Source organism: Adelges cooleyi, unplaced genomic scaffold (genome assembly GCF_023614345.1).
Source record: "Adelges cooleyi isolate 19-005CV unplaced genomic scaffold, UGA_ACOO_1.1 ACOO_flye_CR_arks_rails_tigmint_CR_PRNA_306, whole genome shotgun sequence".
Taxonomy (NCBI): Eukaryota; Metazoa; Arthropoda; class Insecta; order Hemiptera; family Adelgidae; genus Adelges; species Adelges cooleyi.
Window position 1 is genome coordinate 1,217,745 of NW_026095977.1, and position 20,797 is coordinate 1,238,541.

Sequence of the window (20,797 nt, forward strand, 5' to 3'; positions counted from 1 at the left end):
AGGTACAAATTACAATTCGAACCCAGCTAATACATTTCTCCGTGACCAATCCAATCTATTCCACTTCACGCTAATATACTATGTTTCTAATAGACCATTATCTTTACTCCGCTTTAACAGTGTTGGTCCTATATCTGTGCACCCATCACCGTTGACTCCTACAATATCGGCAAAAACTTAGTAGGTCAATTTCTACTATCATACAACCCAGTTACTCAACAAAAACATATTATTGCCCCTTCTCCACCCCCTTTCGGTAAAAGTGACACCGCGTGATAAGAATTGTAGTACCATTGGAAATCGACTGATAAGAGATATGCGACAGTGATAAGAGGAAACAAGCCCGATAGAAGAAGCGATATTGATAAGAGATGATAAACCGATAACGAGTGTTGATAGTGATAACAAATTATGATTGGTAAGAAAACTTATGAACATGAAACAAAAGTTTTGAAAACCAAGTTTTTGTATTTTCTAATATAAGTTTGGGTTTGAACGCAATCAGTAACTTTGTAACTCACAAACGGTGTTCCTATCGAGAATTGTAACGAGTTAGGTTAGTTTAGACTACATTTTTTATATTATATGATATTAAACCATGTCAATGAACGGTCCAGATAGACATTGAAAAATCAGATCAACCGACAATGACTAGGCACTTACGCTAGCGTCGAAGATTTCTTATTTAATATCTTAGCGGCGACGTTTCCACCGCCGCTGGTTTGCGCGCGTTACCGAATTATCATTACTTTCGAATTGGACACGCGATTTGGGCGAAAAAATCTGCGACCTAACCGCACCCGACCCGCGCTTTACCACTCGAGCGGCGACGGCGGCGGTCGCTCAAACGTGGCCGCCGCTCGCTTATCACCGCCGCGGCGGCTTTCTCTACCGAACGACTGACTCACCTCTTTGCCGGTCGGCACGTGCTTGGCCAGTTTCACTTTGGCGAAATTGCCCTTGCCGATGGTCTTGAGCAGCTTGTACTTGCCGATGTGCTGCGATTGCGACGACGACGAGTGCTGCGACTGCGACGACGACGAGTGATGGTGTCCACTGCTGCCGCCGCCACCGGGCGAGTCGTCAGCGACTCCGCCGGACCGGCTGCTCCGGGACGAGGCCCGCGTGCTGCCGCCCCGGGTGCCGACAGAAGACGCCGCGGCCGAAGGCACCGCTCCAGCGGCCGTACCGTCGCCAGTCTGTGGAAAGAAAAAAACAAAACAAACATTAGCGATAACACTACAACGGCAATTTATAATTACAATTGGGCGGGGGCTGTTGTGAGGATAGGATTTCATACGAGCTAGCTAGCTACTACTGTTACACGGACGGTAGATAAATAAATAACAATAATAGCAGGCGGGGATGGGAAGCGGGCGGCGGTAGTTTCAGCGGCCGTTACTACACACTTCCTCCCGCTTTGGGTCTGCGGCGTGTAAAAAACGCGGACGTCCGCGTCACGGGTCGGGTGAGTGAAAATCGCCGCCGACACGCACCGCCGGCGGTGCGGCACCGTGTGGCCGCTGCTCCTAATGATGGTTTTTTTTTTAACACAATTTTTTATTTATATAATACATGTTTTTTTTTTCTTTTTTCTTCCGTTTTCACCGCAGATTTTCCGTTCGCGTCACAGCCGCAGCCACCGCCGGTACCGCCACGGGTTTTGGGTACCGTTACGCGGCGACACGGTCCGTCACCGGCCAGAAACCGGAGGGGATGTGTGAGGCGGCGTCGACGGAGGACAACAACGCTTGCTCGCTTAACGCGCGATGAAAGACACTCTCACAAAAAAAAAAAACCAAACAATAATAATATTATTATACATTTTATTCACACGGCTCTCTAACGTGTGTGTGTGTGTGTGTATGTCAAACATTACCCGTAATAACGGCTGCGGTACGCGACGTCTGGACGACGGCGGCACGGGTATGCCGGTGACGGCCGTCGTGTACTTGCCGCTGGCGAACGCGGCGGCCGTCGTAGTGGTCGACGCCGCCACCGCCGCCGCTTCGTTGTACGCCGGCAACGACATGGGACCGGCGGCTGCAGCGGTCCGGCCGTCATCGTCGTCGTCGACGTCGTCGGTCGCACCCTCGATCCGTTGCCGGCGCATCCAAGCCGCGTAGCTGACCACCGAGGCGCTGCTCATCTTCCGGTAAGGCCGTGCGGCGGCGGCTGCGACCGATCGGGCATAAGCGTGCGGCGGCGGCACAAAGACAAATGTATCGCACGCCCGACACCAAAACGGGTGTAGTTGGACGTGCACCTGCCACTGGTGTGTACTCGTTAAACGCGCACCGAGACGATATTTTCTATTGAAATAACACCACCGACCGCCGACCGATGTTGTACCGTTACTGAACAAGCGACGGCTACGGCAACAGCAGCAGCAGCAACCGGAACAACTGGTAACGGATTGTTGCAGAAACCTCCTACCACCGAACGCGGACTACATAATATTAGTGTATTACATACAACTCCCACCAACGTTAAAGTCTCTCTCTCTTTCGGTGTGGCGCGCGCTCCCCTTCTTTCCAACCCGACCGCCGCCGTGTGTGTCCCAACAACACCCGGCGACGATTAATCGCGCTTTCTCCGGGCGACCACCTCGACAGCCCACTGCCACTCAAAAAAACGCTAAAAAACGGCCGCACGGTGGACGACAAATCGCGCACACACTTGTGTCGCGCGCGGCCGCCGCCGTCAGTCAGTCGACGGACGACGGCGGCGGTGGGCGCTCTCTGTCGGCCACGCGAATAATCGATTGACGACGACGCCCGTGTAACCGCGTACAAGCAGGACGACGGCCGCCCAAGGTCGCGGGAAAATCGATAACCAACAGACAACGTACAAATCGTTCGGCGTTGGCCACCACCTCGTAGGCGTCGCGCGGACATTTTCGTATTCCGTCGACGACAATTTTATTATTAAAAATAATATTATTATTATTATTATTATCAGGTGGTGCATACACAAGCGGCGGGTCCACAAACGGTGGTGTCCACCCCCGTCGCCGCTTACGCAATCCCCAAGTACAAAACAAATTCGTGAGAAAAGATGCGGCGGCCACGACACATATGCCGCCGCCGTACGCGACGTCGCGTACATACAAACAGCTGTTGGGCTAATGTATAGCAATAACCTTGGTTGACCCCCGTACGACGCGACGGCCGCCGCTTCGGTAAACCAATACTGAACCCAGTGTGTGTAGTACAACACGCACGCCGGACGAAAATAATATGTTTGCGCTACGTCCAAAAATAAAAAAATAAAACGCCAGCACCGTCCGACGCCGCCTCCTATTCATAATACCTCCGACGAATGACGATTTCGAAGGGGAAAATAAAACTCACCCCCACCATCCCCTGGTAATGATTATCGTACGGCGGTGATTTTACTCACGGCCGTTCCATTAGGCGTGCCAGCGAGATTTCTTCACATTATAATATTATATGTCGTCGCCGGCGGCGATTATCCATTTTTATAATGGTAATAACCGTATTTTATAATAAATAAATAAACAAACGAAACGGCCGCGGTGTTAACGCGACCCAAGTACACATACACGCACGTCATTATAATAATAAATAATATGCAAATGGCCAATAATATCGACACGTACAATAAAGAATGTACATGCGACGCCGCCGCGTAGGCCTAGGGCGTATCTATATGTACATACTATCATATATATATATATATATATATATATATATATATATGTTAAGTGCATAAGTGCGTTATGTACATATTTTACACACACATATACATCATACATACATACAACATGGATTTCATTCAAAGTATATTTATATTTGCATTGGAAAAACAGAGACTTGCAATAAATTTATACTTGCATAGCACACGTACGGTGGACACACCGTTGTATAATCGTAATTATCATAGCTAAACGGCACGGGAAAAAAAACGCCCGTTTCGATTATAATATTATTATTATACCTCTTTCTCTTCTAACCGGTCGACCGGACGACGTCAAAAACAAATAGTGTGTTGTATTAAAAAAAAATCCACGTGAGAACCTCTCACACGACGGTAATAAATATGTTCCTAATCTTTATTTAATTTAATTTTTTTTTATTGTTGATGTTGTCGGACATTTTGGTCCGGACGAAGGAAGGGGGAGGCAGGGATAACAATGCGCGGTGTATATCTCACAGCGTTGCATAAAATACGAAAATTAATTATACATATATACGTATATATTGTGTACTTTATAATAATATTATCTAAACAAAAATAATCGTTTTGACGAAAACAAAAAAAAATAAAGGCTTCGATTGGTTTATCATTCGGCCTGCAAACCACGACGACGACGACAACAACACCGCACATACACAAGGTCCAAAACATAAATATATATATTATATAATGATGATATTCTCATATTATATATTATTATATAAAAAAAGTCCTTGGGGGCCATACGAAACACGTTGGTGATGACGACAACACACAACAACAACAACACTACGACGACGTTTCTCGTCTATGAAACCAGCTCGGTACAATAAACAAGACAAAATTATTGGCAAATAAAATACTGCGCTGTACCAGTCGTTGTTGTGTACCTACTGTAATACAATAAGAGTTAGAATGATAATAGAGTTAGGATGATAATATGACGAGGCAAGAGGTAGTAATTACACATACTTATTACAAACGGCTGAAAATAATACAATTACATAAACGACTTGAACGAATTTACAAAAATATTTGTATAAGTACCAAAAAAAACAACAAACTTTGACTAAACTTTTTAAAACGACGTCAGACACATAATATTATGATATTGACAACGTTTAGGCGCGATTATTTATACCATTTTTGGGTTAAGCTAATAATTATATATATAGGACTTCAAACGACACACGAATCGTAAATAAACAACTATATTTTATATAATATTATTTAAACCAAAATTACTAAGATTCCTCCTCCTAAATCATACCACGCCTAACCTGACTTAATTAATTGTAAAAAGTTCACCGATAGTTACCACTCTTAATATCGTGACACGTTATGATGCGTTTGAAATTTTTAACATTTTTATTTTAAGTTTAATATTCGAAAACAAAATTACAAAAACCGTTCGATAAAAAAAATATTAGCCAATTCGACAAACTTCAGCGCTGTTGTAGTAACAAATCAAATATAAAAACAAAAATGCATAACCTCAAAAACTGAAAAGGCCAGATATATATAATTATATACATAAAAGATGTAAGTAAATGTACTTCCGGAGAAACTTTCTTTGAATTTGCATACAAGTAACCAGGTTAAAGTAACAAAGTTACCCGTCGACTTTCGGGACTGCAACAGAATTAGTCAGATTGGAAAAGTTTATCGAAAACCAACTTCGGACAAGTTGCTAGAACACTCAACTCCTCTGTGATGACTTGAAAACTACCAAATACATACATAATATTACCTATGTAAACTACACTATACACCTATAGTAGTGGTTAAAGTGGTAATTTCATTTTCAACCGATCGACAACAGTCATTTTTATAGAGCCGTTAAACGCAGCGCTATTGTTTTTATGATAATAATTATTAACATCTGATATAATATTTTTTGCCTTTTTTTTATATGTTTTACCGTCACTCGTGCGTTGTTCACCATCATGTTTAGGCCTCAGCACACATGTGGTGAATTTTATGGAAATCTGGTAATTAAACTGTTCGACGACGGTCGGCCGGCCAATCTAAACGCGTGAATTTTCAAGGTTTTTTTTCCAAATGTGAAAACATTTGTCGATAAGCGAAAAAAAAAAAAGAATATAAAACGCTATTTTATAACAATTTCCCGGCCGATATTTATTTAATTGTACGTTTTTCCCCTTCAAATCAAATGTTTACTTTTCTATAGACAAACTGTGTGTAGGTGGTAATAATAAAATTACCGGATGAACACACAAGTACAGGTAATATTGTTGTTATATTCATGTACTCAAAACTGAGACGACGGAAGACGTCAACGCGAATTTCGGTTTTAGTAGCTCATATAAACAAAAAAAAAATATATAAATACATTTTTTTGCACAAACGACGTTTAGCATATTATTCCAAAAACCAAAGATGTACTTGTTTGGGTTAACTATAAATCATCACTGAATAAACACTAAGCTAACATTGTTCGATACTAAATTCTAATTGCATATAACAAGCCGAACTGTTTTTTTTAATTACTAGCCGTAGTTAAGGTATACAAATATTGGATTTTTTTTTAAAATTATTTACAGATCTCAATTCCCCCCCCCCCATTTTTCGTTTTTGTTTTCCGTGTCTGGTTTGAAATCGATGAAGTGTTTTGAACGATAGAATTTTTTTTATTAATTATTCCCATGTTTTCTTTTTTATGACCCGATATTTTAAAAATATTTTCTCAGTATATTCATAATACAAACCATACAGCAGTTTCACACAAAAACGAGGAAAAATAACACAGGTTTTCCGGTTTGCTAAGCGGTTCTCGACAGTTGGTCGTGACCTAAACGCTATTATTTTTAAAACTAGTTTCGTGCGCTTTGTTTTACAGGCTAAAATATTAATTACTATCGAATATACACCTACATACATATGTAGGTACGTTAGTGCTAAACGGCAGCAATTATAACAAGTATTGAAAAAAATAGTCTAAAAAAATGTAATTAATTTTTGGCCGGTTTGGGCGTATTGTGTTTTTATATGTTTAAAAAAGAAAGCTATTTTTGTCAGTCTCAATAATCATTCAAAAAGAAAAAAACCCGACCGTGTTTAGTTAATTTGTAATACATACAACTACTACTAATGCACAACAGTAATTACAAGCCGACTCGTTACGGTCGTAAACGCCGGCTAACTAGTATATTATATTAATTGAAGTGACCAAGAGAACAAACGCAAAAAAGTGTCACCATAACGTTTTTTATGTATAATACTTAAGCTATCCCAACCATATTTTATTATTATTATTATTTTAGTCATTACAAACCTCACTCACATACACACACGCCAATATAATATACCTTTGAAGGTTTTTCAGACTGTTCTCTGTGTATACGATATTGTACATAATAACATAGGTAGCGCATGTTATAATAATAACAATAATGATAATATGTAATCATCGTTTTTATATTTGAAACGGTCATGGAGTTCATCGTTTAAAACAAACACAACGGCGACTACACAATGTTCAACAGCTATTTCTTATTATTGTTATTTTTTTAATATAATATGGTAATATATTATGCAACGGGTTTGATTGTCCAACGTTTTGTGTATTTGCAAAACGCATTGCCCACGATAATTATTTATAAACGTTACATTATAATATTATAATTGTACCTACTATGTGTGGTCAGCAGTTATCCTGTTGAAATGAGAAAAAAATGTAATCTACTCTTATTTGTATACATATATATATACATAAATACATACATATTTTTTTATAACCCACTATATAATAGTTTTCATTTAAAACTATTATTTATTAAAAGCTGTAGGTGTATAAAAAAAACATCAAAGAAGGAAAAATTATAAAAAATTGTCAACGAAACCAGTTTTTTTTTTACATACAAAACGCACAATTCAGGTTTTAATATACATATACATGTATTTAAATACAACAAAATAGTTGGCAAAAACGTAGATTTATTTCAAATAGTCCGACCAAATTTTTTCGTGTGCAATAAGGAAATCCATACTTTTTGGTTGAATATCAAACATTTAATACAGACAGATAAAAAAAACGAGTTAAAAGCAGACCCAAAAAACTTTTGGTTAATTACAAAAATTACAAGTTTAAATGTGAGTTTTTTTTTGTATTCATAAACAACGCTATAAAACCTTTGTTTTCGGAATAACCCTAAAACACCTGTTGTTGAAATTTGTTTGGTTGTCTAAGAGTATAAAAAAAATATGTATTTATGAATAACCCTTTTGAAATATTCATCAAAATAACATAACAATATTATAACAACATCATAAATATTATTATAACAATATGTTGGCGGCTATATTATTCACGTGATAAATTTTAAAGATCAAATTGTGAAAGATTATACCTAATTGTTACCATAAGCTTATCAACGAATATGTGCTAAGTTCATCGGATGACTTTGTATTGTTGTCCAGGAGGGAAAAAAGGATACACGCTACACAATTGGTATCACACGTCAAACAAATTATTACCAAAGAGGTAAACAACGTTATTGTTGTTAATAAACAAAAATGTTCGATTAAAACGACTTCACGAGCCTTTGACCTTGTTTGTACCGATTAACACCTATTTTTTACTCGACAAATGGGATAAGGTGGAAAATCAGTGGAACAAACACCGTGTCCAACGACCGAATTAAAGTTACAATAAACAAGCGGAATAGAGTCAAAACAATAAATTTTATAGCGTTTTTTTTTTTTTAATGTTCGGATTGACATATTTTGATATAATAATAAATAATAATAATGATCGACTATAGTCCATAACTTAAACAGACAAAACAGCAATAAAAATAACAATTTAGAAAAATACTTGAACTTTTTAACGGTTAAAAGACTTGAGAGTATTGTATTGAAAAATGAACACAATTTTAACAAATATATTCTATATGATGTTTTTTTAAAGCTTTATCCGTTTCTGACCTGCTTTTTGGTTGAACAATATTGGGGAAAAATGTATGATTTTTAGCAAAAAAACAACGACTATGTGCAGATGTTTGTACAGTGGTTGGTCGAGTATAAGATTTCAGGTGTCAAGTCTTACAAGTTTTTTTTCGCTGTTATCAGTCAAACTTAACACATAAAAACAATATTTCTAGGTCAATACCAAAATATATTCGTCAGGTAAAACCCACAGGCCTTCTAATCTTGGCTTGGGATTTTTTTCTTTTGCACAAACTTTCCTAATATTGGGAAAACCCGCAGGCTAGGTCGAAAGAAGAAACACGGTAAAATAATTGAAGGGGTTTCAATGGCTAAAGGTGTTAACTGAAATTTTCGAAAATTGTACATGTTACTTTTGCAACTAAATATTAAAAAGCTATGGAACTTTTTTGATATTCAAAATGTGAAATAACTTATTCGAGGAAAAATATCGATTTTTATCACACTGTAACATTTTTGTTCATGCAATAAAATGCATTTTCAAAAAAATATATGTCTACCCATAGCTGTTGAATACTACATATTAAATTTCCTTGGTAAATAAATGTTTTGCGCCTCTCTCACTACTCTCTTTCTCTCTTTCCCCGTTGACCCAATTGAGAAAAAGAAAAAAATTAGCTCCTGGCACCGATTGGCAGCACCACGCCTTAGGGTAACCACAGCGACAACACATTAAATCGGACACACGGCAGCAATTTTATAGCTGTGATAATATAGGTAAAAAATGGCAATATAGGTCAACGGTAAAAAAACCTAGTAAAAAACTGCAATACACAATGTGTTTGTAAAAAATACATTTGCCTGTTTTAATATATTTTTCGCGACGCGTTTTGAGCATAGAAAAAAAGCTCAACGCCTTTTCTCGACAAAAAATAATAATGATAGTTTATTTAACACAAGTTGTTCGACATAATATGCGTTTCTCGACTCGACACGTCCTCGTCGACTGCCATCATCACGTATTGACCTAGGCCAACCCAACATACATAGCGTGTGCTACTATAATAATATACCGTAACAATAATAATAAAAAAAATGTAATATATTTTATGATGCTAATATAATATTATTATGGTGATGATAAAACTCGCGCCGCTCGCACACATACCTTATTATAATATTTTACTATACATTGATAATAACATAAATTATTATTATTATTATTATCGCTTTAGCGGCGGCGGTGAATTTTACTAACCGAACACACACATTGTGGTCTCGCTAAAAAGTCAAGTCGTTTCCGAACTTCTAAGAAAAACTCCGTTAAAAAAGCAATAGCTAAACATAGGTGTATATATATATATATATAACAATAAAAAACTACCGTTAAAAAACTTGGCAACCTCATAACGACCGCGCGCGCGCGCCCAAACACACCCACACGGCTGCGTTTGGCAAACTCGACGCGCATTTGTACAGCGGCCCAGAAAGCTTTGTTTAACCGACTGGAAATGATTTACAACAACAACAACGACGACGACGAGAAGGGAATTTTAATTCTGCGCAACAACAAAATCGTGCATTAAGCGACTACTAACTTTTCGAGGTTGGCGGCTTAAACCACTTCAAGTATTAACTTCACTCGAATGTACATACATATTATGATAATGTTAACGGAGGCGGAAAACTATTATTAAAAAAATATTTTCAACAATTTCGTTGTTTCTAGCAAGACAATATTCCCAGAAAACAATCATTGGCGACTTTAACTTTCAACAAGTCATTAGCGCTGTCGAAAGCTTAGCTTTAAGCCTAGTCGATTTTAGAATATGTTAAATAAGGTGTGGTTAAAAATAAATTCGTTTTTATTAGGCCATTACTGTACGAATTAAACAATTTTAAAATCAACGGTAGTACAGCTATAAATCAATAGAGGCATTTTACTAAAAGCAAAAAAAAATAAAAGAAACGTCGAGCATGAAAGGAAAATGTTGAAACATTTCTGTCCAAAAAAAAAAAAAAACGATAGGGTTAATATTCAAAATAATCGACTTACCAAAGCGGACAATAACCTAGTCGTTCGACGGTCAAAGTAAAACATCCGTGAGATTATTTTTGCACAACTATAAGTCTAAAAACTATCATCGAAAAACGATTCAATAATTGTTCTATACCGCAGTTACCACTGTGGTTAGAGTGCGGTTACAATAATATGGTGTCCGCGGCCGGTCGCGTTGGAATTATAACGACGACGTGATAGCGGCGATTTGTTGACCGAAAATATTATGATAACAGCGCCAAAGGTTAAAGTGGCTACAGGCTAAAGTGACCGGCAAGTTGGTAACACGTGTATTGTCTTTGAGGAAGTAATGATAACACGGTAGCATGTGCAACAGAAGCAGCTGTTATCACTGTGTTTGTTTTTGTTGTCAACAATAACCTTTTGTCGAGCTAGCCACGTGATAACCGGACACAATGACGATGGTAGGTAGATTGCAGAAATATTGTGTGTTTGTGTGTATAAATAACAGATTGGTATTCATCGCACGGCATATTATTATATTGTTTGTTCTGTCGAGACAATGACCGTTATTTTACAAAATATCATATTATTATCAGTTGCACATTTAACAAACAACATTATTATCATCATCGTCAACGGTATCGCGCGAGTACATAATATCATTACATTATATTATTGTTATTATGTTTACCGACTGACCGGTATTGTGTGTTAATAATATTATTATGTTAATGTTCAAACGGGTATTGTATGTGTGTGTATGTTATTGGGCTTTGGACGTTGTACGCGCAACGGCTTGTTTTGTATGTTTGCGCGCGGTCAATTATTGGTCGGTGGTTAAAATATGTCATAATAATATTATTTTTATATATGTAAACACAAGTAAAACATACATCGTGCAAACAAACAAGGCGGCGACGGCGGCGGTGATTGAAAAGCAAAAGTCCAATATTATTAGAACAAACTAACACACAGTGAGTAATATAATAATTACTATCGCAGTTTCTCGGTTTGGTTTGTTCAAACAATTTGATTAGGTTGATGAAATAATATAATATCGCTTCTTGTTATATAAGATGCCAAATAGGTACACGCCCAACCGGTAACGTGACGGAAAATCAACACCAAAATATAATAAGTCCGCTCGTTGTTGGCATAATAATAATAATTGTTATTATTGTCGCGACGACGAGTAGGAATAAATAAATAATAAGATTGATAAATTAAAAAAACACAAGACGTTTGTTGGCCGAGCCAATTGAAATTTTTGATTGGGTGAAATTGTTTGCGAACAAAAGCGGCGGCAAACAATACAATTAAACGCCAAAAACACTATGGTAGAACATGTGTGTGTGTGTGTGCAAAATAAAAGAAGCCATTTCTTAACAAAAGAAGACCCTTAAGGGCGACGGCAGCGGCAGAAGCTGTAAATAACGATGCAAAACACACACAAAACGACATCATGACACACACACACACGCGACTCCTAAAATAACACCAAAGGAAATGAAGCTTATACAGCAAGGAAGAATCCCCCCCAGCTATAACAAGATGGCGACAGCGGTGATTTTTCGTCAAGTACGTTTCGCCTAATCGCACACAAAGAAACAACAAAAAGAGAAACAAATATATAATAAATAATTATAAACGTTTAAAAAAAGTTTCAGATCAACAAACGCATCAGCGCGCCCACTCGGAATTGTTTTTAATAATGTTGTGTCGTTTCAGTTAACATATAAATTACTAAAATAACACACACACAAACATAAATACCGTATAATAAAAATTGGCAATTTATTTTAATAAATTAAGAGACGGGCGTGATGATATAAACCAAAAAAAAATGTCCTACAAGTGTGATTAATTGTTCCTTCATACACTTCAACCATTTCATATGCAAAGTCTAATCAGAAGGGTCCTCTTCTTGTTGTTGTTCGGATAAGTCTGATCGGACATAATTGAATAGAAGCCGTGCAAGTCACACTACATTGCCTTTGTATGGCCAATCAAAAAACGCATTTTTTTTTTTTACAGTTTACTTCATTCGACATACCTACAATTCAATCTTCAAGACACAGTGTTTAAGACACTATAAATAAACACACTTTATAATATATTAGACGCACTAAAGAACAATAGGTATATAATAATATCATGTTGTACTATACAAATGAATGCAAGCGGCCACTGTGCCGTGGCAAAACTTCACACAGCTACTATATACAATGCTTCAATTAAAAGCGGCTCCTTTGGTGTGGCCAATTAAAGTTTGCTTCAAGAGCGACGGCGGTATTCAGGGCGTATTGTCGAGACGCCTACGCCCAAAAAAGGGGCGGCCAGAGGAGGGGAGAGGTTCAATAATACCGAGAACGTTAGCCTTTGAGTTGAGCATTTGCCCAAATTCAAAAACAGCACAACACACAAGTTTTTCGAAATCTCAGGCGCGTTTAACCGGCGAGGAGATAAGTTTGTCGGTCCGGAAACAGCGTTTTTTGTTTTTTCACTTGTTATTTTAAGCAAAACCACAAGACTTGGAAAGTTTTAGTGGTGTTATTTTTTTATTAAAAAAATGTATTCTAAAAGGCCACTTGGACGACACAAGCCGTGAAACTATACAAATTATTATTTTTCTGTAACGTGCACAATGTACCACACCGAACCGTTTAATCGTAAAACGACCCAAACGAATCGACATACGCTTTGAATAGCTGATATTATTTTTATAGACACAGAGGCCCCCTCTGGCGTTGTACATACATGAAAAAAATGCTATCAACCGATAGAGACCATAAAACGACTACTGCATTTAATTATCATTATCGCAAACCGACATACTTATAATACTACATCGTTTGGATCCAAAATTATTCCACACAGCCCCACACACGGCCGCCTTGAAATTGGAATAATATTGCTACATATTATTATTTTTAATTATATTGTTGACGAGCGCCGAGCTTGGGACGTCAAACAAAATAATTTGCACTGTGACACATTATTATTATTAAGTAATAACAATAATAATTAATAACAAGTATGTGTCGTCACTGCCGACGAGACAAATTAAACAGTTTGTAATCGTCCAATTAAAAAAAACAATCATTATTATTCGTCCATTTCCCCCCTCCCCCTAAAAACTGTTTTTATTTTATTTTCATTTTGAAAAACACAACTTGTGCCTTTGACATGACAAAACGATGAAACAACGTTGTTGTATTCACTTCCTACAACTAAACGATAACTATTTTTAAATTATACAAATCCGTTTCGACGCACAAACGATAGCGTTTCATGGGCGGCGGCGACAGATACTATTTGCTATTGGAATACAATACATACGTTTATATTAATATGTGTCTTACCGTACGTTTTTTTTTTGACGATAAATAATTTTTTGTTTTTAAAACATAACACTATCTTATGCTCAAGACAAAGCGTACACAACAGACATGATAATATTATATTTCCTACAGACTTCCACACATATGGCCTGTGTTTTGTCTTGGAAACCAGATTCAACGTGGAACCATAAAACATTCAAAAAACATACTTAAAGACTGGCGCGCGCGTTTACCGATTTTTTGAGTTAAAAATTGTGTTTTTTGATTACAAGTATATCCGCCCCCTCCAATCCACTAACACTAATTTTGGAACAAGCCAAAAATCTCACTTGTCTGCCGCTCGCGCCGCCCGCACTGCGGCGTCTCCTTTGCTGCTGTTGTTGTTGTCTGGCGGCGGCGGCCCGACTTCCTGCGGTACCGCGTGGCCGCTGCTTCTGTTGCGTCACTTGCGGGTTGGAAGACACCGTCGCGCCGGTGTCGGCCGGCTTGGACTTGCTGCTGCGTCTGCGGAACGCCGCCTTGAGCCAACCCAGCCTCTTGGAGTGCGTCTCGGCGGCACGGGAACCGACTTTGTTGTTCTCGCCGTCGTCGTGGCCGTCGTCGCCGCCGCTGCCGCCCGTCTGTTCGGTTTCGCCGGCGGGCAGCTCGCGGCGCTGGTGGTGGTGCTCGCGCTCCAGTTTCTTCAGCTCCGACTCGACCATGGTCAGCTCGTTGAGGTTGCTCTCAATCATGGGCAGCGCCGCGCCGGCCTCGCTGCTGCTGCTGCTACCACCGCCGTCGCCGCCTCCGCTGTCCGTGCTGCCACCGCCGGCGGCCGCCGAGTCTTCGATCTGTACCACTTTAAACCGGCTCTTCTTCAACGTGTCGACGGCGATCTGCCCGTTGGCCGTCACCAACGAAGACTTGGCGTCGTTGGCCGCGGCCAGCTTTGGCGACCGCTTGAGTTTCTCCGGTGCCAGTTTTGCCCAAGCCGTCGACTTCCACACGTCGTCCCACGTTCGCACCACCGAATGCAGTCCGAACCGCGACTCCATTATGGACTTTTTGCTCCTCAACCGTATTAGCGGCGTGCCGGTGTCGTCCACCGGCACCACGGGTGCGTTGTCCGTTATCGGCGCAGGTTTGGGACCTTTCCGGCTGTAGCCGCCGTTGACCGCCGGTGCTTCGGACGCGTCACCGTCGGCGGCCGCCGGAGTCGAAGTTGAAGTCGAACCGTCATCGCTTTTGTTCGTAGCCGCCACCGCCGGCGTCGACGCTCTGCTGTCGTCTTTTGTCGGCGTTCGCCGCTCGTCTTCTTCCGGCGTCTGCAAGTTTCCCGCGGACGTCCGCCGTTGGTCGCCGCCATCGTCCTAACAGTCACACACGACAATCAATCAATCAAAATATTATCTTGTAACCGTTTTTTTTTTTTACAGACTCGTAGGGATTAAACCGAATTAAATTAAATAAAAATATTATGCTTATCAAACTACTCGAGAGAAAAAAAAGTAATGTAATGTCGAGTGGTATGAGGAGGAATCGTCGGCCGTTATCTTACCGACTTCGAGAAAGATAACGCCAAGTGGGTGGGTGTGACCGTCGTCGGGGTTTTTGCAATACACAAAATGACACAATTTTACTGCAAAACCGCGAGCGAGGCGCTTTTGAAAAATTAAAAATAAAACGGCAAACCGAACGAGTCTGTTGGCGGCGATAACATTGTTAATACAAATATGTCATTAATAGGCATTTAATTTGATGTACCTCTTGATCTCGACGGCGGTCTTCTTCGCAGGCGTCTCGCTCGTGCAAGTCGTGCATCTCCTTTGACTTGACGGTCAGCGGGGCGAACAGATCGCGCACGGAAACTTTGCGCGTGGCCGTGGTCGAACTGTCGCCGCCGCCGACGGTCTGGGCGTAATCGTTGGAAAACCTCGTGTTGATGTCGTTGACCAGGTCGGCCGCGGCTTTGCTCTGCGCCACCTCCGCCACAACTACCGCTTGCACCAGCGGACTTAACGCCAGCTCGACGACTTTGGCGGTTCGGACGTTGTCGTCGTCCGCAGCGGCCGACTCCTTGGTGTTCTCGTCACGGCTGCCGGCTTCTTGTTGCGGCCGCGTCTGCTGGTCGTCGCCGTCGCCGCTATCGGCCGACTCGTCGAGTTCGAGCAGGTTGTCCATCTCCCTGGACTTTACGCTCAACGGCGGCGGCGCGAAAATCTCTTCCAGCCGACGCCGGCGGCCACCGCCCGTCGTGTCCACCACCAGCACGGGACCGCATGTCTTGCTGTAATCGTCGTCGTCGTCCATGTTGTCCGTGGCGGGTCGTCAAGCGGCCGACGCCGGTCACATCCGCCGCCGCCACCACAGTCTGCGTTGATAATAATAAAACACCGCGACAATCCGACGCGGACGCCGCACCACTCAAAACTTGCGACACGATTATTTTGTAATAAAACAAAATAAAAAATATTTTATTGTTTTTTTATTGACAAAAAAAAAAAAAATAATAATAACCAAGACGACTATAATATCGTTACTTCATACACACAAGCCGAACGCACGTATACGCCCCACGATATATGTATAATAATATGTTGGTATACAAACGCAGCATACACGGTCGACGACGAAAAAAAAACTAAAAATTATTACTAGCACGGCCGCGGCGGCACACGCGAAAACACTCTAACGACGTATGTGTGTGTGTGTGTCGCAACGGACGATCACTTCGTACGGCCGCCACTCAATATAATATGTTATAATAATATAATACTATTATCAAACCTTAAACAATTCTAAATATTTATTTATTTATTTCTATAAGTGTATACTATGGAAAACAATTATCGGCTCGCGGACGGCCGCGTTGTGCACACTGCTCGACGGACAGACGAACGGTCGGACAGCGATATCTATCGTCGGTCGCGCGTGGTAAACTACTGATTCTGAACAGGCGGCCGCCAGCCAAACCTGGGTCGCGGCAGCGGCGGAGACCGACGTCGACCGTCGTTGCCGCGGCCGCCGCCGCTAAGTTTCCCCTCTTCGTTACGTCCGCGCTCCCACTCGAAAATCGGTGGCCGCCGCCGCCGTTGCCGCCACTGATAACGGCGGCGACTACTACGTCCCGCCCGATGACGCGTTGAACAGTGTGGCCAAACGCCGGAGCGATGGACTTTGAAATAATACTATGTAATTTGTCGTCCGACGGGACGAAATACGTACAATACCGTTCGTCGGTCGGATACCGGGGAGAGGGGAGGGAAGTAATTATTGGTGTGCAATACCAACGATATGCAATACACAAAATAGTAGTAGTACAATTGATATTATATATTTGGAATTCAAACGACCCCGACTGATGTTCTATTATGTTATATACGGCCTACGCGTTTCGAAAGTAAATATAAAATACTATTTTTTTATCTACCCTAAATTTTTGTTTAAATCGACCAACCCTAGGTGGTAGGCGCTTAACCTAACCTAAGCAAACCTAACCACACCGAACTTAACCAAACCTAACATAACTTAATCTAACCACACCGAACTTAACCATAACCAATCAGCCCACCCGTACATGCAACATATAATTAATTTTAATACTTTTAAAAACGCACTACTCACATTCAAAAACTGTCCAAAAAACAAAATAATAATAATAATTTACTTTAAAGTAATATGGTCATTTTGATGGTAGCTTCAAAGTTTTGGAACTACAACGCTTAAACAAATAAACTAAAAGACAATTTTTACTTTTAGTCATTTATGCACTGAAAAAAATCCGTGATAATTAAAAGTTACCCAAAGTAAGAAAGACTAATAAGGAAAATGTAATTTGATTACTTATTAAGTAGACGCAGGTTAAAGTAAGATAATAAAAATACATTTTCGTAACCGATTTCGTAAAACACACAATAATGTATTTGAAATGCATATTTTATTGAAATACTTTAATATTGCAATCATACCTGGTCAATACTTAATAGTAATCGTGCAAAGGTTTCTTCATCGTATCACAACACTTACTTATCTTATCGGATTTGTCTTACGTTTTTTAATTAGTAACGCAAATGATACCTTACCTAGCCGGATTAAAAACGTTATCACGTCGAATAAAACCTAACGCTTTAAGTCAAGTAGACAAATAATATATGTTGCTTTTTACCGAGTTTTAAAAGCAGTATTTTTTTTTTCAAAACGACTGAATTATTTCTACACGTACAATAATAACAACATGTGTTGTTTATTTAAATAATAACTATTATAATATATAAGTTGTAGTAAACATCAAATAATATTCCTACATTTTTAAATATAAAAAAAAATACATTTTCGCGCGCAGCAAGAATTACATTACATTTAAATAGTCATGTGTATATGATATTATATACATATTAAATGTACATGCATGTTGGTTGTTGCGCAACTCACACGTGTACTGAAAAAAATTGCATAAAAAACGTTTTTATAGTCGCACAAAAAGACGGATGTGTTTGTTTGTGTCTTGGCAAATAACATAATTATCACTGTCCGCCAGTTATTACCTACCTGTCATTATTATTATTATATTAATATGATGGTGGGCAAACAGATCACTCGTTTTCCATAATAGCTATCGTGACATGCAATTCGTATAATTGCTATCAACTCTTTTGGGTTGTTATCGACCAGTTTCACACGTTATAAATAACGATGTTGTTGCTGATAAGCAGCTGTTATTTACTTATAAAACTATTTAATTGATATTACTATTATTTTTATTATTACAGAAACACAATCGCGTACAAAGTTTAACCTTATGAAGACAAAAAAAAACCGAGGCCAAATCCAACAAACAACGACCTTTGGCCGATGGACAATCGAACTTACCGATTCAAAACAAAAAAAATGTACTTATTTAATATAAGCTTTCATAATCAAATTTGAAAACATATTAAAATAGTACTTCCAAAAACAGTCATACTAATCAAACAGTATTAGTAGGACTTTTATTTTTTTAAAGGTTATTTTATAACTTGGATAAAAAAATCCAAAATATTAGCTATTTAAAACAAATTTAGAAAATGTTTAATTGCGAAATCGCGTTACCAATATAAATTCACAATAAAGCATTTACTTGAAAATAATTTTCTCGCAAAATCAAATACAGAATCTCCTCGTCAAAGATAAAGACATAAAGAATACCTAATCGGAAAAGAAAATAGAATGGTCGAAAAATATAATGCGATAAAAATATAATTTTTATTATTAAAATATAATAAATAAATAATTAATTAATATAGTAATACATTTAATGGAATACTGTCTTTGTCAAAATGAAAGAACAGAATAACATTATGAATGATAAAAACGAGAATTGGCTTATAAAACAAATATTTTTTTTTTTTTTTAATTAGATGGTGTATTTTTTTAACAAATTTCTATAAAAGTGATAAAAAAGCTTTTGGAGTCGGCGGACCGTTTGAATATATTTTTGTCTGAGATTATAACAGACTTTAAACAAAACAATATATACATATAAACTTATAAAGTTGTTATATAATATAACATGTATGTATACTCTGTTGTTATTCCAAACAGAGTATAAGTATCAAATTTTACAAAAAAAAAAAAATAAGAAAACAATTTTGTACAATAAATGTTTTTAAAAAGGCTCAACTCCGTTTTAAGTGTGTCGACTAACTTATGGGGGAAACGAACATACCCAAAGTTTTATTTTGTAAAAAAAAATCGCTTGGAATGGCTTTTGAAAAATATCTCTGAAAGTCGACCGTCAACGAAAAAATGATTAATAAATATATATATATTTTTTTTGTTTTTCGCTTCGTCCGAGTACGAAAAATTTCGCCAACTCCTATATGTAAGTATAATATCAATAATTTAGCATCGGATGAAAATTATACAACAAAAAAATGTCGGTATTGCGCGATTTGGCCTAATGTTTTTTTCCGCCTTCGCAAACGTGACTACCGCTGTATCGATTTTCCAGACTTACGGTGTGAGTTTTGTGTGTGTGTGGCATTTCAACACAGTTACGGGCGACCAGAGTTCATATTGTTAAAAGGGAGAGAAAACGCTGTGAACATATAGAATGCCGTTCACCCCTTTTTATCCGACCACCCTCATCTCCTTCCCACACACACACGAGGGGAGGGGGAGAGGGCAAATCGTTTCGAAAACTACCGATTTGAGATTAAACGGATTTTCTACACTACACGCGTTGGTTGGGAAAATGCCAATTTCCAAAAAGCTATTACACTTCAGCTTATGGTGGTCGTGTCCGACATCCTAATTTGTAACAACATCACACATATTGTGTTTGGCCGAAAAATATATTATGCAGGCCTCTGAATAAAAATCTTTGCAACAGCTATAATGATAATCTTGATAGAAACTTCGACACGATTGAATGGTACGTTTTTTTTTACTTCAAAAATAAGTCTTATATAATACAATAAAATTGTATTCTGTTGTATAACCAAAATCGAAGTTAACTGGGTCTGGTTTTTATTTATTTTTTTTTTTTTTGCCGACACTGGCAAAAACGAACATGACGTATAAATAATAGTATAAAGGAATATAATATCCCTGTCCTTGTAGATGAAAATAGATTAGGGTTGGGCGCTGGTAAACGCATAAAAAAATCAATACACGTTAAATTAATTATTTACTGCACAATATGTAGGCGTTCTTTAAACACGGAATTCCTCGAAACGTGCAAACCTCTTCGCTAAACTAATAAGCAGTCCATCCCTTTTTTATGTTTACCGGTCTGGCCCAAAGTATATATTATTATTGGAAACGATTACCCCGCATAATATAGGCGCTGCAGAGCTGCACACATAAC

General features: G+C 38.8%; 1 protein-coding gene across 7 annotated transcripts in view; it reads right to left on the reverse strand.

The window, feature by feature from the left end:
• The window catches only part of LOC126839584 (MAP/microtubule affinity-regulating kinase 3-like), a 31,260-nt gene extending 14,347 nt beyond the window's left edge, over positions 1-16,913 (reverse strand). For 3 of the 7 annotated variants that reach the window (XM_050574970.1, XM_050574972.1, XM_050574969.1), the window contains exons 1-3: positions 15,715-16,912; positions 14,301-15,320; positions 905-1,199 (exon numbers count right to left, since the gene is read on the reverse strand). In XM_050574970.1, the coding sequence (XP_050430927.1) occupies positions 905-1,199; positions 14,301-15,320; positions 15,715-16,260 (1,861 nt within the window). In that variant the 5' untranslated portion in view covers positions 16,261-16,912. Of the gene's footprint in view, positions 1-904; positions 1,200-14,300; positions 15,321-15,714 lie in introns of all 7 variants that reach the window. The other 4 variants (XM_050574968.1, XM_050574971.1, XM_050574973.1 and 1 more) reach the window with 4 other exon arrangements.
• Between the last annotated feature and the right edge of the window lie 3,884 nt (positions 16,914-20,797).